Source organism: Pyrgilauda ruficollis, unplaced genomic scaffold (genome assembly GCF_017590135.1).
Source record: "Pyrgilauda ruficollis isolate IOZ18807 unplaced genomic scaffold, ASM1759013v1 scaffold519, whole genome shotgun sequence".
Lineage (NCBI taxonomy): Eukaryota > Metazoa > Chordata > Aves > Passeriformes > Passeridae > Pyrgilauda > Pyrgilauda ruficollis.
The window spans coordinates 18,911-33,914 of NW_024526811.1; the positions used below are offsets into that span (position 1 = coordinate 18,911).

The 15,004-nt window shown below is 61.1% G+C and overlaps 1 protein-coding gene across 1 annotated transcript in view; it reads right to left on the bottom strand.

The window, feature by feature from the left end:
• Positions 1–15,004, bottom strand: part of C3 (complement C3) — a gene marked incomplete at its 3' end in the record, with an annotated part of 35,386 nt that overhangs the window by 17,673 nt on the left and 2,709 nt on the right. Inside the window, exons 4-20 of the mRNA XM_041480468.1 lie at positions 13,655–13,847; positions 12,674–12,833; positions 10,360–10,430; positions 10,188–10,282; positions 10,022–10,104; positions 9,824–9,914; positions 8,913–9,030; positions 7,917–8,063; positions 6,331–6,543; positions 6,054–6,248; positions 5,114–5,272; positions 4,070–4,199; positions 3,426–3,497; positions 2,327–2,527; positions 1,143–1,257; positions 705–790; positions 67–206 (exon numbers count right to left, since the gene is read on the bottom strand). Of these exons, the coding sequence (XP_041336402.1) occupies positions 67–206; positions 705–790; positions 1,143–1,257; positions 2,327–2,527; positions 3,426–3,497; positions 4,070–4,199; positions 5,114–5,272; positions 6,054–6,248; positions 6,331–6,543; positions 7,917–8,063; positions 8,913–9,030; positions 9,824–9,914; positions 10,022–10,104; positions 10,188–10,282; positions 10,360–10,430; positions 12,674–12,833; positions 13,655–13,847 (2,269 nt within the window). The remainder of the gene's footprint in view (positions 1–66; positions 207–704; positions 791–1,142; positions 1,258–2,326; positions 2,528–3,425; positions 3,498–4,069; positions 4,200–5,113; positions 5,273–6,053; positions 6,249–6,330; positions 6,544–7,916; positions 8,064–8,912; positions 9,031–9,823; positions 9,915–10,021; positions 10,105–10,187; positions 10,283–10,359; positions 10,431–12,673; positions 12,834–13,654; positions 13,848–15,004) is intronic.

Below are 15,004 nucleotides of genomic sequence, written 5' to 3' on the forward strand. Positions count from 1 at the left end.
AGGTCACACCTGAGGTCCGGAGAGAGGGTGACATTTGGCATCCCCAAAAAATGTCCCCAAACTGACCGTGATGTCGTGCAACCAGTAGTTGTAGAGGATGGCGCGGATCTCCACCTGCTCGTTCCTCACCACCGAGTAGGGCAGGCGGAGGTCGATGAAGAACTCCTTCATCACCGTGATCTCGTAGGGGTCGGCCACGCACAGCCCTGGGGTGGGGGACACGCAGGGGGTTGGGTTGGGGGACACCTCATGTCACCAAGGAACCCCGAGGTCTTCAGAGGTCCCTGGAAGTCCAGGGAGTCCTCACAAGGTTTAGGAGATCCATCAAAACCCATGTTCTTCCCAAAGTTTAGGAGATCCATCAAGACCCACAGAGTCCTCCCAAGGTTTAGGAGATCCATCAAGACCCACAGAGTCCTCACAAGGTTTAGGAGATCCATCAAGACCCACAGAGTCCTCCCAAGGTTTAGAAGACCCCTTGAATCCCAAAGTTTAGAAGATCCCTCAAGTTCCACGGAGATCCCTCAAATCTCAAGGATGGCCACCAAGCTTTGGGGCATCTCCCCCTCAGATTTTGGAGATCCCTCAAATCCCAGTGAACCCCTCCAGGCTTTAGGAGACCCTTCAGGTCTCAGGGACCCCCCACAAGGTTTGGGGACATTCTGTTGACCCCAGGAACCCCCTTGTCCTCCATGACCCCGTACCTTTGGAGGGGGAGAGGCTGACCGCCAGGACCTCCCAGGTGGTGATGGAGTCCTTCAGGTACACGGGCAGCGTCTTGGCCGAGACCCTGGAGAGGACAGGAGTGACCAAGGGGGTCATGGCCCACCCCAGGCCAGGCTCAGGGAATGTCACCATGGGACTTCCCTGGTCCCCAAAGATATCCCAAACCCACAGTGGGACTTTCTTTGTCCCCAAAGATGTCCCCACAGACACCCCCAAGCAGGACCAGGAGCTTGGAGATGACCCCTGAGTGGACCAAGAACTCCTGAGTGGACCAGGAGATTAGCAGTGACCTCTGTCTGGATTTGGGGTGACCATAACTGATCTCCAGAGATGTCCAAGCTGGATGGGGACAGGGTGACCATGCCCAGGCTGGGCCATGGGGTGGGTGGGTGGTGGGACAGGAGGTCCAGGCTCACCCCAGCTCGTTGGGTGGCTCCGTCAGCTGCTCCACCTGCCACAGCCAACTCTCGGGGAAGAGGCTCCGTGAGACGATGTCCGAGTCCTCCAAGAACGGATCGTCGTCCTCATGGCCTGGGGGTGGTGGCATTGGCCCTCTCGAACGTGGCCTCAGGGCTGAGACCCCTGAGCGGAGCCGGTATCACACCAGCGCCACCCAGTGTCACCCCAACACCACCCAGTGTCACCCCAGCGCCACCCAGTGTCACCCCAGTGCCACCCAGTGTCACCCCAGTGCCACCCCTTGTCTTGCCCAAGGTCACCCAACTGCCACCCAAGTGTTGCCCGATGAGTTGTCCAAGGATTGCGTAAGGAATGCCCAAGGGCCACTTGAGCTTCACGCAAGGAATGCCCCAAACCCACCCAAGACCCTCCCAACCTTCACCCAAGCTCCACCTGAGGAGAACCCAAGGAATACCTGAGGTTCACGTGACCTTCCACCAAGGAAAGTCCAAGGAACACTCAAGGAATACCCAAGAAATACCCAAGGTTCACCTGACCTTAGTCCAAGGAATACCCAAGGAACACCCAAAGAACATTCAAGGAACACCCAAAGAACATTCAAGGAACACCCAAGGAACACCCAGGGTTCACCTGACCTTCCCCCAAGGAATACCCAAGGAACACCTGACCTTCCTCCAAGGAAAGTCCAAGGAACATCCAAGGAACTCCCAAGGAACACCCAAAGAACACCCAAAGAATACCCAAGGTTCACCTGATCTACACCAAGGAACACCCAAGGAACATCCAACCTTCACCCAAACTTTGCTCAAGCTCACCCTCACCTGAGGTCCACCAAGGAACACCCAAAACCCACCCAAGACCCTCCCAACCTTCACCCAAGCTCCACCTGAGAAGCACCCAAGGAATGCCTGAGGTTCACCTGACCTTCCACCAGGGAAAGTCCAAGGAATACTCAAGGAACGCCCAAGGAATGCCCAAGGAACACCCAAAGTTTGCCTGAACTTCACCAAGGAACACCCAAGGAACATCCAACCTTCACCCAAACTTTGCTCAAGCTCACCTTCACCTGAGTTCCACCAAGGAACACCCAAACCCCACCTAAGACACTCCACCAAAGCTCCACCCGAGGTTCCTCCAACCTCCCCCGACCTTCTCCCACCCTCCATGACTCAACACTTGCTTCTGGCCAGCCCGGTGCTGGGTGAGAGGTTCTGCTGGTCCCGCTTGGCCTTGATGTATCTGCAGCAGTCGAGGAAGGCGCGGACGCAGGACTCGCCCTCCTGGATGTACTCGGTCCTCTGCTCGCAGCTGTGTCCCATCGGGTTGTCCTTCATCCCGTCCTCGCAGCACTTCCTCTCCAGCTTGTCCGAGTACTCGGCCGCTGGTGGACACCAGGACAGGGCTGGGACAAGCCCTGGTGGCTCTTTGGGACATGGGGACCTCGGGGGTGTGGGACATTCTGGTGGCACTTGGTAATGGGGACATTGGTGGTATGGGACATTCTGGTGGCTCTTGGTAATGGGGACATTGGGGGTGTGGGACATTCTGGTGGCTCTCTGGGACATGGGGACCTCAGGGGTGTGGGACATCCTGGTGGCCCTCGGGAATGGGGACATTGGGGGTGTGGGACATTCTGGTGGCTCTCAGGAATGGGGGGACATTGGTGGTGTGGGACATCCTGGTGGCTCTTGGTAATGGGGACCTCGGGGTTGTGGGACATCCTGGTGGCTCTTTGGGACATGGGGACCTCGGGGGTGTGGGACACTCTGGTGGCTCTCAGGAATGGGGACATTGGGGCTGTGGGACATCCTGGTGGCTCTTTGGGACATGGGGACCTCAAGGGTGTGGGACATCCTGGTGGCTCTCAGGAATGGGGGGACATTGGTGGTGTGGGACATCCTGGTGGCTCTTGGTAATGGGGACCTCAGGGATGTGGGACATTCTGGTGGCTTTTAGGAATGGGACTTTTGGGGGTGTGGGACACTCTGGTGGCCCTCTGGGATGTGGGAAACTCTGGTGGCTTTTTGGGACATGGGGACCTTGGAGGTGTGGGACACTCTGGTGGCCTTTGGGACAGCAGATGCTGCAGGACATGTGACACTGGTGTCCCTCAGGGTCCTGGGACAATTTAGCAGCCTCAGGGACAAGGAACACCCAGGTGACCTCGAGGACAAGGGACACCCAGGTAACCTCGAGGACAAGGGACACCCTGGTGACCCCAGGGGACAAGGGACACCCTGGTGACCCCTGGGGACAAGGGACATCCCAGTGCCACCTACCCTTGGTGCCCTTGTACTCGGCGAGTGCCAGCGAGCGGCGCTTGCGTTTGGCAGGCTGGGGACACTGGACCTCTGGGGACAGAGGGGACATTGGTCAGGACCCCGAAGTGTCCCACGTGTCACATGTCAAAGTTCAGGGTCACCTCCCCCATCCCTGAGGTGTCACCTCCCCCAACCCTGAAATGTCACACCCCTGAGGTGTCACCTCCCCCAACCCTGAAATGTCCCACCCCTGAGGTGTCACCTCCCCATCCCTGAAATGTCACACCCCTGAGGTGTCACCTCCCCATCCCTGAGGTGTCACACCCCTGAGGTGTCACCATCCCCATCTCCCTAAATGTCACCGCTCCCATTCTTGAAGTGTCACATCCTTGGTCCCTGAGGTGCCACAAGCTTCAAGTGCCACGTCCACCATCTCTGAGATGTCACCTCTCCCATCCCCAAGGTGTCACCTCCCCCATCCCTGAGGTGCCACATGCTTGAAATGTCACCTCCACCATCCCCGAGATGTCACCTCCCCCAACCCCGAGGTGCCACCTCCTCCACCATCTCCTGTGGTGCCACCCCAAGGTGCCACCTCTGTGAGATGCCACCTCCCTGAGGTGCCACCCCCTGTCCCCGAGGTGCCACCCCAGCTGTCCCACCTGACCGCTGGGGCGTGGTGACCTTGACGCTGGTGGTCAGGCTCAGGCCAGCGTCCGCGAAGACCCCGATGTTGTCCCTGCCGCTGCCCGGCGTGCAGCCGATGTCACTTTTCTCCACCGTGTCCCAAACCTGCGCCCACAGGGGACAGCTGTGATGGCCACTGCCACCGTCCATGGACGATGGGGACAGCTGTGACAGCCACTGCCACCATCCATGGACGATGGGGACAGCTGTGATGGCCACTGCCACCGTCCATGGACGATGGGGACAGCTGTGACAGCCACTGCCACCATCCATGGACGATGGGGACAGCTGTGAAAGCCACTGCCACCATCCAGGGACAATGGGGACAGCTGTGATGGCCACTGCCACCACCCAGGGACAGCAGGACAGCCATGACGGCCACTGCCACCATCCATGGATGATGGGGACAGCTGTGATGGCCACCGCCACCACCCGGGGATGGTGGGGACAGCTGTGATGGCCACCGCCACCACCCGGGGATGATGGGGACAGCTGTGATGGCCACTGCCACCATCCATGGACAATGGGGACAGCTGTGATGGCCACCACCACCATCCATGGACAATGGGGACCGCTGTGACGGCCACTGCCACCACCCGGGGACGATGGGGACAGCTGTGACAGCCACCGCCACCATCCATGGATGATGGGGACAGCTGTGAAAGCCACTGCCACCTTCCAAGGACAATGGGGACAGGGACAGCCATGACAGCCACTGCCACCACCCAGGGATGATGGGGACAGCTGTGATGGCCACTGTCACCACCCAGGAACACCAGGACAGCTGTGACGGCCACTGTCACCACCCAGGGATGATGGGGACAGTTGTGATGGCCATCACCAGGGGACAGCAGGGACAAGCATGATGGTCACCACCAGGGGACAGCAGGGACAGGGACAGCCTTGATGGCCACCACCAGGGGATGATGGGGACAGGGACAACTGTGATGGCCACCACCCAAGGATGCTGGAGATGGCCATGACCATCCTTTGGGGACATCGAGGACAGGGCCACCCACCCTGGTCTGGGTGAGTTTGTTCTTCCTGAGGACAAAGACCCCCTTGTCCACGGCCACCAGCCCCACGTGGGCCTTGTGGTCGCCCTCGATGCGCAGCCTCATGGGTGTCCCCGGCTCGTGCACACGGTTGTCACCTTCCGTCGCCCCCTTCACCACCAGCTGCCACAGACACAGGAGGTGACGTCACCAGGATGTCCCCAAAAGCCATGTTTGTCCCCCCCCCCACCAAGGGAGACACCAAATTTGGACCTCCAGGGGCAGTTGGTGGACATGGGCTTCATGTCTGGGCCATCACTGGGTCACCAGGGCCACCAGAGCCACCTGGGTCACCCAGGAGATGTCCAAGCTCCTCATGGAGTGTCCAAAACCACACAAGTGACACCAAATCCCCACCAGGGGCCACTCAGGTCCCTCAATGTCCCCTCAAGCCCTTCCAAAGGTCCCCAAGGATCTCAAGGTCCCCCAAACCCCTCTAAAGGTTCCCCAGATCCCTCAAGGACCTTCAGGTCCTTCAATGTCCCTCCCAAGCCCTTCAGGTGCCCCCCAAGTCCCTCAAGGGCCCCCCAGGCTCATCCAAACGTCCTCCAGGTCCCTCATGGACCTGCCAAACCCCTCAAGGGTGCCCCAAGCCTCTCAAAAGCCCCAAGGTCCCTCAAGGGCCCCCCAAGCCCCTCATGGACCTCCCAAACCCCTCAAGGGTGCCCCAAGCCCCTCAAAAGCCCACTCAATGCCACCTAAACCCCTCAAGGACCTCCCAGGTCCCTCAAAGCCACCCAAGCCCCTCAAGGACCTCCAAGGTCCCTCAAAGGTGCCCCAAACACCTCCAAGGCCTCCTAGACCCCTCAAAGGCCGCCTCAAAGACCACTCCAGCCACCACCAAGGCACGTCCAATGTCTCCAAGATCCCTTTGACCCCCCTGGGAACACCGGGGGACACTCACAGTGCCCATGCAGGTGTCCTTGACGTCCACCCAGACGGAGTCAGCCACGATCTCGCCGGGCAGGACGTAGTAGTAGGCCACGATGCGGAAGGACGGGATGAGCTCCGGCGTCACCGGCAGGGTCATGGTCACCAAGCTCTGGCCGGCCTCGTGCCGCTGCCGGCCGGCTCGGAGGATGCGTCCCTTGGTCATGATCTGCCAGAAACCCAAGCTTGGTGGCCTCCTGGATGTACAGGTGGTCAAGCTGGAGGACCACGGGTCAACCACGGGTACCCACCAGGTAGGTGAAGAACGGGACGGAGTTGCGGACGTCGTTGTTGCTGGTCTTGAGGTGGAAGTTCACGGCCAGGTTGTCCCCGGGCTGCAGCTCGGTGGCGGCCACCGCCAGGTGCAGGAAGTTGCCCGAGCCGGCCTGGCTGCGATAGGCCTGGGCCGTCATCTGCCGCGAGGCCTGGCGCTCTGGTGGCAGCCCTGCCTGGGCCGTCCGCACCTGGGACAGGTGACACGGTGACACTCGGTCAGTGGGGAGGGACGTGGGCCTGGGTGGGGTCAGCGTGGAGCGCTTGGCCACCGTAGAGGTTCCATAGAGGTCTTGGCCATCATGGAGGGCTTGGCTATCACGGAGGTCTTGGCCACCATAGAGGTCTTGGCCATCGCAAAGGTCTTGGCCACTATAGAGGTTCCACAGAGGTCTTGGCGACCACAGAGGTCTTGACCACCATGGAGGTTTTGGCCATCATGGAGCTCTTGGCCACCATAGAGGTCTTGGCCATTGTGGAGGTGTGTTGGTTATCATGGAGATTTTGGCCACTATGGATGCCTTGGCTACCATAGAGGTCTTGGCCACCATGGAGGTCTTGGCCACCATAGAGGTTTTGGCCATTGTGGAGGTGTGTTGGTCATCATGGAGGCCTTGGCCATCATGGAGGTCTTGGCCACCACAGAGGTGTGTTGGTCATCATGGAGGCCTTGGCCACTATGGAAGTCTTGGCCACCATGGAGGTCTTGTCTGTCATGGTCTCCCTGGTGCCCTGGTTCTTGGTGACCATCTCCATGGTCAAAATGACCATCTGCTGCCTTGGATGTCTTGTCCACTCAACCACCATGGTCCCTCTGACCTTGTCCCTTGGCCACCCTCAATGTCTTGGCCACTTTTGTCTCCCTGGCTTTGACCATCCCAGTTCCTGGTCACTGGTCACCCTGGCCACATGCCACCATGGACAACTGACCACTGTGGACACCTCCACTGGCCTCTTTGACACCTGGTCCTTGGTCACTCTCATGTCTTGGTCAACCCAATTGAGTTGACCACCATGGTCAGCCTGACCTAGGTTGTCCTTGTCCTTGGCCAATGGTGACCAGGATAGCCCCGTTCCTTGGTCACTCTGGACATCTCAGCCACCTCAACCCCCCGGCCCTTGGTCACTCTGGACATCTTGACCACCACAGTCACCTCAACCATGGGGTGACCTTGGCCATCCTGGCTTTTGGCCAATGATGAGTGACCACGATAACCCTTGACCATCATGGATGTCCAGCCCATCCTGGCCCCCCTGTCCTGCAGTCCTGACCCTTGGTCATCACAACCACGGGTCACTCCGGCCATCTCAGCCACCTCAACCCCCCAGTCCTTGGTCACTCTGGACACCTTGACCACCACAGTCACCTCAACCACGGTGTGACCTCGTTTTTTGGCCAATGATGAGTGACCACAATGACCCTTGATCACCATGGATGTCCAGCCCATCCTGGTCCCCAGTCCTGCTGTCCTGACCCTTGGACATCCCAGGGGTCACTCCGGCCATCTCAGCCACCTCAACCCCCTGGGCCACCCCATTGGAGGTGACACCTGGTGACACTCACGGTGATGGGGACGCTGTCCTTGTTGGCTGGCATGTTGAGGACCAGCCTGGCCGTGCCATCGCGCTGTGTGGCCACCTGGCCCTGGAAGCCATCGGCCTGGACGGTGACACGTGGCGCCGGGGACTGGTCGGGGTTGGTGACATAAACCTGGAGGGGACACCGGGGGATGTGGGGACATTACGTGGGAAGGGGTGGTTGCACCAGGAAGGGGTGGTGACACTGGGAAGGGACAATGATACTGGGAAGGGGTGGTGGCACTGGGAAGGGGTGGTGGCACTGGGAAAGGGTCATAGCACTGGGAAGGGACAATGATACTGGGAAGGGGTGGTGGCACTGGGAAGGGACATTGAGAAGGGGTGGTGGCACCGGGAAGGGACACAGGGAAGGGGTGGTGGCACCAGGAAGGGGTGGTGACACTGGGAAGGGGTGGTGGCCCTGGGAAGGGGTGGTGATACTGGGAAAGGACACTGGGAATTGGTGGTGGCCCTGGGAAGGGATGATGACACTGGGAAGGGGGGGTGGCACCAGGAAGGGTGGTGGCACCAGGAAGGGGTGGTGACACTGGGAAGGGTTGGTGGCACTGAGAGGGGACACTGGGAAGGGGTGGTGGCACCAGGAAGGGGTGGTGGCACTGGGAGGGGACACTGGGAAGGGTTGGTGGAACTGGGAGGGGACACTGGGAAGGGGTGGTGGCACCAGGAAGGGGTGGTGGCACTGGGAAGGGTTGGTGGCACTGGGAAGGGACACTGGGAAGGGGTGGTGGCACCAGGAAGGGGTGGTGGCACTGGGAAGGGACACTGGCACCAGGAAGCGCCACCCCAGTGACACAGGGACAGCCCACGGTCCCCAGCCCCTCTCAGGTGACACAGGGACATCACCCAGAGACCAACTTCTCCTCCACCCCCAGCCCCAGCTGTGCCCTGTCCTCATCCCAGGCCACCCCGTGGGTCCTGTGCCACCCCCCTGGGACACCGCTGTCCCCAAGATGTCACCAACCGTGAGGTCAAAGGGCATCCCCGGCTTGAAGTACTTGGGGGTGTGGGTGAAGTGGATGCTGTAGGGCGACGTCACGATCGGGATGCCACCGCGCTGGGCCTCCACCATGTCACTGCCTGCGGGGACACCGCGGTGGCCGTGTCACCTGGGTCCCTGTCGCCACCCCAGGTGTCCCTCCATCCTCACTGTCCCCCTGCCACCCGTCATGTCACTGCCTGTGGGGACACCACGGTGGCCGTGTCACCTGGGGTCTCCCACACTCACTGTCCCTGTCCCCTCTATGTCCCCCTGCCACCCTCCATGTCACTGCCTGCGGGGACACCACAGTGGCCATGTCACCTGTGGCCAGGGCTCCCTGTCCCCTGCCCAGACGGGTGGCCCCAGACGTCCCCCCCATCATCGCTGTCCCCAACCCTGCACGTCCCCAGACTCACACCACTGCTGTCCCCAGTCTGTCCCCCCATGTCCCCCCTGTCCCCACCAGTCCCCTGTGTCTGCTGGATTCCTCCACTGTCCCTGTCCCCGCATGCCCCCTTCCTGTCCCTGTCCCTGCCATCCCATCCCTGCCACCACCAATGTCACCCTATTGTCCCCATGTCCCCATCCGGCCACCCCTGTCCCTGTCATTCCATCCCTGCCACCACCAATGTCACCCCATTGTCCCCATGTCCCCATCCCGCCACCTCTGTCCCTGTCATTCCATCCCTGCCACCACCAATGTCACCCCATTGTCCCCATGTCCCCATCCCGCCACCCCTGTCCCTGTCATTCCATCCCTGCCACCACCAATGTCCCCATGTCACCCCGTGTCCCCCTCCACCCTCCACGTGCCACCCCCAGGGACAGCAGCCGAGCACAGCTGTCCCCCGTCCCCCACGCAGGTGTGACCCCAAAGGACATTTTGGGGTCACCTGGCCAGGATGGACACCCGGAAATCCGCCTGGCGGTCGATGTACAGGAACTTCTCCTCGGGATCCACGGACACCTCAAAGCTCGGCAGCACTGCGGGGTGACAACGGTGACACCGGTGACATCGGTGACATGGTGACACCGCCACCCCTTGGGGACAGTCCCTGATGTCCCCAAGGCCACCCCCAGCCCTCACCCACCGTATTCCTTGACCTCGAATTGGGCGCTGAAATCCTGATCCGGGGAATCCTCGAATTTGGCCGAAATCGTCCACATGCCCAAGCTGGGGGAGGTGACAGGGAGGTGACAGGGAGGTGACAGCGCCGGGGGTGTCCCCAAGCCACCGCGGGGGACGGCGACACCCACCTGACGACCTCGGGCAGGTTGTGGTTGATGGTCAGGATCCCGTTTTTGGTCGGGGACGACACCGGGACTTGTTTGATGATGACGTTGTCGGGCGTCTGAGGGGACACGCGCAGTGTCACCCGTGTCACCCTGTGCCACCCCTGTGCCACCTGTGCCACCCCAGGGCACTCACCTTGACCTCCACGATGACCGTCTTGGCTACCGGCTGCATGAGGTGGCCCACGGTGAAGAGGCGGCAGAGCACTGGGAGGGGACACAGGGGACAAGGTGAGAGGGGACACAGGGGGCAAGGTGAGGGACAAGGTGAGGGGACACAGGAGACAAAGTGAGGGACAAGGTGAGGGGACACAGGAGACAACGTGAGGGACAAGGTGAGGGGACACGGGGGACAAGGTGAGAAGGGACACAGGGGACAAGGTGAGGGACAAGGGGAGGGGACACAGGAGACAAAGTGAGGGACAAGGTGAGGGGACACAGGAGACAACGTGAGGGACAAGGTGAGGGGACACAGGGGACAAAGTGAGAGGGGACAAGGGACAAGGCGATGGGACATGGGACAAGGTGAGGGACAAGGTGAGGGGACACAGGGGACAAAGTGAGAGGGGACAAGGGACAAGGTGAGGGACAAGGTGAGGGGACACAGGGGACAAGTGAGAGGGGACACGGGACAAGGTGAGGGGACACAGGGGACAAGGTGAGGAGACACGGGACAAGATGAGAGGTGACATGGGACAAGTGAGAGGGGACACGGGACAAGGTGAGGGGACAAAGGACAAGGTGAGGGGTGACACAGGGGACAAGGTGAGGGGACAAAGGACAAGGTGAGGGGACATAGAGGACAAGGTGAGGGGGGACAAGGACAGGGTAGGTACACAGGGGACAAGGTGAGGGGACAAAGGACAAGGTGAGAGGTGACACAGGGGACAAGGTGAGGGGACACGTGGGGACAGCCAGCACTGAGAGGGGACACAGGGGACAATGTGAGGGGACAAGGGACAAGGTGATCACAGGCATGGGGGCACTGGGGATTGAGAGGGGACAAGGAAAAGGTGGGGACACAGGGGACAAGGTGAGAGGGGACACGTGGGGACAGCCAGCATTGGGAGGGGACACAGGGGACAATGTGAGGGGACAAAGGGGACAATGTGAGCAGGGACAGGGCAGGGACACTGCGTCCCACTGGGGACATCACGGGGAGGTCCCCAAATGGGTGACACTGGCACTCCAATCGCCCTGAGGTGTCACAGAAGGGTGACACAGCACGCCGAGGTGTCCCCAGCCCTCTGAGGTGTCACAGGGAGGTGCCACCAGCACCCTGAGGTGTCCCCAACCCCCCACGGTGTCCCCAACCCTCAAGGTGTCCCAGCACCCCGAGGTGTCCCCATGCCTGTGATGTCCCCACAGTGTCCCCATCCCCTCGGTGTCCCCACAGTGTTGCCACCCCCGTGCTGTCCCCAGCTGTCCCCAGCTGTCCCTGCAGTGTCCCCACTCATCCATCAGTGGCCCTGGCAGTGTCCCCATCCCCTCTGAGGTGTCCCCACACCGGTGATGTCCCCACAGTGTCCCCATCCCCTCGGTGTCCCCACAGTGTTGCCACCCCCGTGCTGTCCCCAGCTGTCCCCAGCTGTCCCTGCAGTGTCCCTGCAATGTCCCTGTGGTGTCCCCAGCTGTCCCTGAAGTGTCCCCGTGGTGTCCCTGGATGTCCCCAGCTGTCCCTGTGGTGTCCTCGCCATGTCCCTGTGGTGCCCCCAGTTGTCCCCAGCTGTCCCTGCAGTGTCCCTGCAATGTCCCTGTGGTGTCCCCAGCTGTCCCTGAAGTGTCCCCGTGGTGTCCCTGGATGTCCCCAGCTGTCCCTGTGGTGTCCCTGTGGTGTCCCTAGCTGTCCCTGCAGTGTCAATATCCCCACAGTGTCGCCCTCCCCATGGAGTCCCCATGGTGTCCCCAGTTGTCCCCAGCTGTCCCTGCAGTGTCCCCGCAGTGTCCCCAGCTGTCCCTGCGGTGTCCCCGCGGTGTCCCTGGATGTCCCCAGCTGTCCCTGCGGTGTCCCTGTGGTGTCCCCAGCTGTCCCTGTGGTGTCCCCGCAGTATCCCCGGTTGTCCCCAGGTGTCCCTGAAGTGTCCCTGTGGTGTCCCCAGGTGTCCCTGAGGTGTCCCTGCGGTGTCCCCACGGTGTCCCCGGTTGTCCCCAGCTGTCCCTGCAGTGTCCCTGAGGTGTCCCTGCAGTGTCTCCACAGTGTACCCGGTTGTCCCCAGCTGTCCCCACGGTGTCCCCGGTTGTCCCCAGCTGTCCCTGTGGTGTTCCCAGCTGTCCCCGCAGTGTCCCCGCTTGTCCCCGGCTGTCCCCAGGTGTCCCCGCGGTGTCCCCACGGTGTCCCCACGGTGTCCCCGGTTGTCCCCAGCTGTCCCTGTGGTGTTCCCAGCTGTCCCCGCAGTGTCCCCGCTTGTCCCCGGCTGTCCCCAGGTGTCCCCGTGTCCCCGCGTGCTCACCGGTGCTCCCCGGGGTGTAGATGGGCTTGTCGGTCTGCACGAAGATGTGGCCGCTCTGCGGGGACACCAGCAGCACCTTCTCCAGTGTCACCGCGGCCACCCGCGCTGTCACCGTCACAAACTGCTTCCCCTGCGCCTGCGGCAGCGCCTTGGCCGGCACCTGGGGGACAGGGACAGTGGGGACATCCACAGGGACAGGGGACAGTGGGGACATGCATGGGGACAGGGGACAGTGAAGGGTGATGACAGTGACCAGGGGGAGGTGACAGTGCCCAGGGGATGGTGACAGTGACCAGAGGAGGGTGGTGACAGTGACCAGAGCAGGGTGACAGTGCCCAGAGTGGGGTGACAGTGCCTAGGGGATGGTGACAGTGACCGGGGGTGTGACAGTGACCAGAGCAGGGTGGTGACAGTGACCAGGGGGAGGTGACAGTGACCAGAGGAGGGTGACAGTGACTAGAGGGTGGTGACAGTGACGAGTGGGGTGGTGACAGTGACCAGAGCGGGGTGGTGACAGTGACCAGAGGGGGGTGACAGTGACTAGAGGGTGGTGACAGTGACGAGAGGGGTGGTGACAGTGACCAGAGCGGGGTGGTGACAGTGACCAGAGGGGGGTGACAGTGACTAGAGGGTGGTGACAGTGACGAGAGGGGTGGTGACAGTGACCAGAGCGGGGTGGTGACAGTGACCAGAGGGGGGTGACAGTGACTAGAGGGTGGTGACAGTGACGAGAGGGGTGGTGACAGTGACCAGAGCGGGGTGGTGACAGTGACCAGAGGGGGGTGACAGTGACCAGAGCAGGGTGACAGTGACCAGGGGACGGTGACCAGAGGGGGTGACAGTGACAGAGGACAGTGACAGTGACATGGGGACGGTGCCAGTGCCCAGGGGAAGGTGACCAGGGGTGGTGACAGTGATAGAGGACAGTGACAGTGCCCAGGGGACGGTGACAGCGCCCAGGGGAGGGTGCTGCCAGCCTACCTTGATGGTGGCCGTGGCCATCATGCCCTGGGCCGGGCTCAGCGCCACGCGGCTCTGGAACAGGACCTGGCGCTTCTGCGGGAAGTCCTGCACCAGCAGCGAGGCCTCGGCGGCCGCGCTCAGCCCCGGCGCCTCCAGCACCACCTGCTCGTCCGACTCCAGCCGCAGCACCGCCGGCGTCACCATGGTCACCCTGCGGACACCACCGGGCTGGCACCGGCCGCCGGGGGGGCACAGCGCCCGGAAACCCCGAAATCTGTCCCTAAAGCAGCTTGGGGACCTCAGAAACCCCAACATCTGTCCCTAAAGCAGCTTGGGGGCACCAGAAACCTCAAAATCTGTCCCCACAGAGCCCTGGGGACCTCAGAAACGCCAAAATCTGTCCCCAAAGAAGGTTGGGGACATCAGAAACGCCAAAATCTGTCCCTAAAGGGGCTTGGGGGCATCAGAAACCCCAAAATCTGTCCCCACAGAGCCCTGGGGACCTCAGAAACCCCGAAATCTGTCCCCAAAGAAGGTTGGAGACATCAGAAACGCCAAAATCTGTCCCTAAAGGTGCTTGGGGGCATCAGAAACCCTAAAATCTGTCCCTAAAGCAGCTTGGGGACCTCAGAAACCCCAAAATCTGTCCCCACAGAGCCCTGGGGACCTCAGAAACGCCAAAATCTGTCCCTAAAGGTGCTTGGGGGCATCAGAAACCCCAAAATCTGTCCCTAAAGGAGCTTGGGGACCTCAGAAACCCCAAAATCTGTCCCCACAGAGCCCTGGGGACCTCAGAAACGCCAAAATCTGTCCCTAAAGGAGCTTGGGGACCTCAGAAATGCCAAAATCTGTCCCCAAACCGGCTTGGGGACCTCAGAAACCCCAAAATCTGTCCCTAAAGGAGCTTGGGGACCTCAGAAACCCCAAAATCTGTCCCCACAGAGCCCTGGGAACCTCACAAAGTCTTGGGGACCTCAGAGAACCCAGAAACGCCAAAATCTGTCCCTAAATCAGCTTGGGGACCTAAGAAACCCCAAAATCTGTCCCCAAACCGGCTTGGGGACCTCAGAAACGCCAAAATCTGTCCCAATATCACCTTGGGGACCTCAGAGCAACCAGAAACCCCAAAATCTGTCCCTAAAGGAGCTTGGGGACCTCAGAAACCCCAACATCTGTCCCCACAAAACCTTGGGAACCTCAGAAACCCCAAAATCTGTCCCCAAAACACCTTGGGGACTGCAGAGCACCCAAACTCCAAGAATCTGTCCCCAAAGCACCCATGGGTGGGGGGGTCCCATAAAAGGGGATTCTCTGGGGGTCCCACAGGTGGATGGAGGGGGTCCCATGGTTTGGGGGGGGGTCCCACTG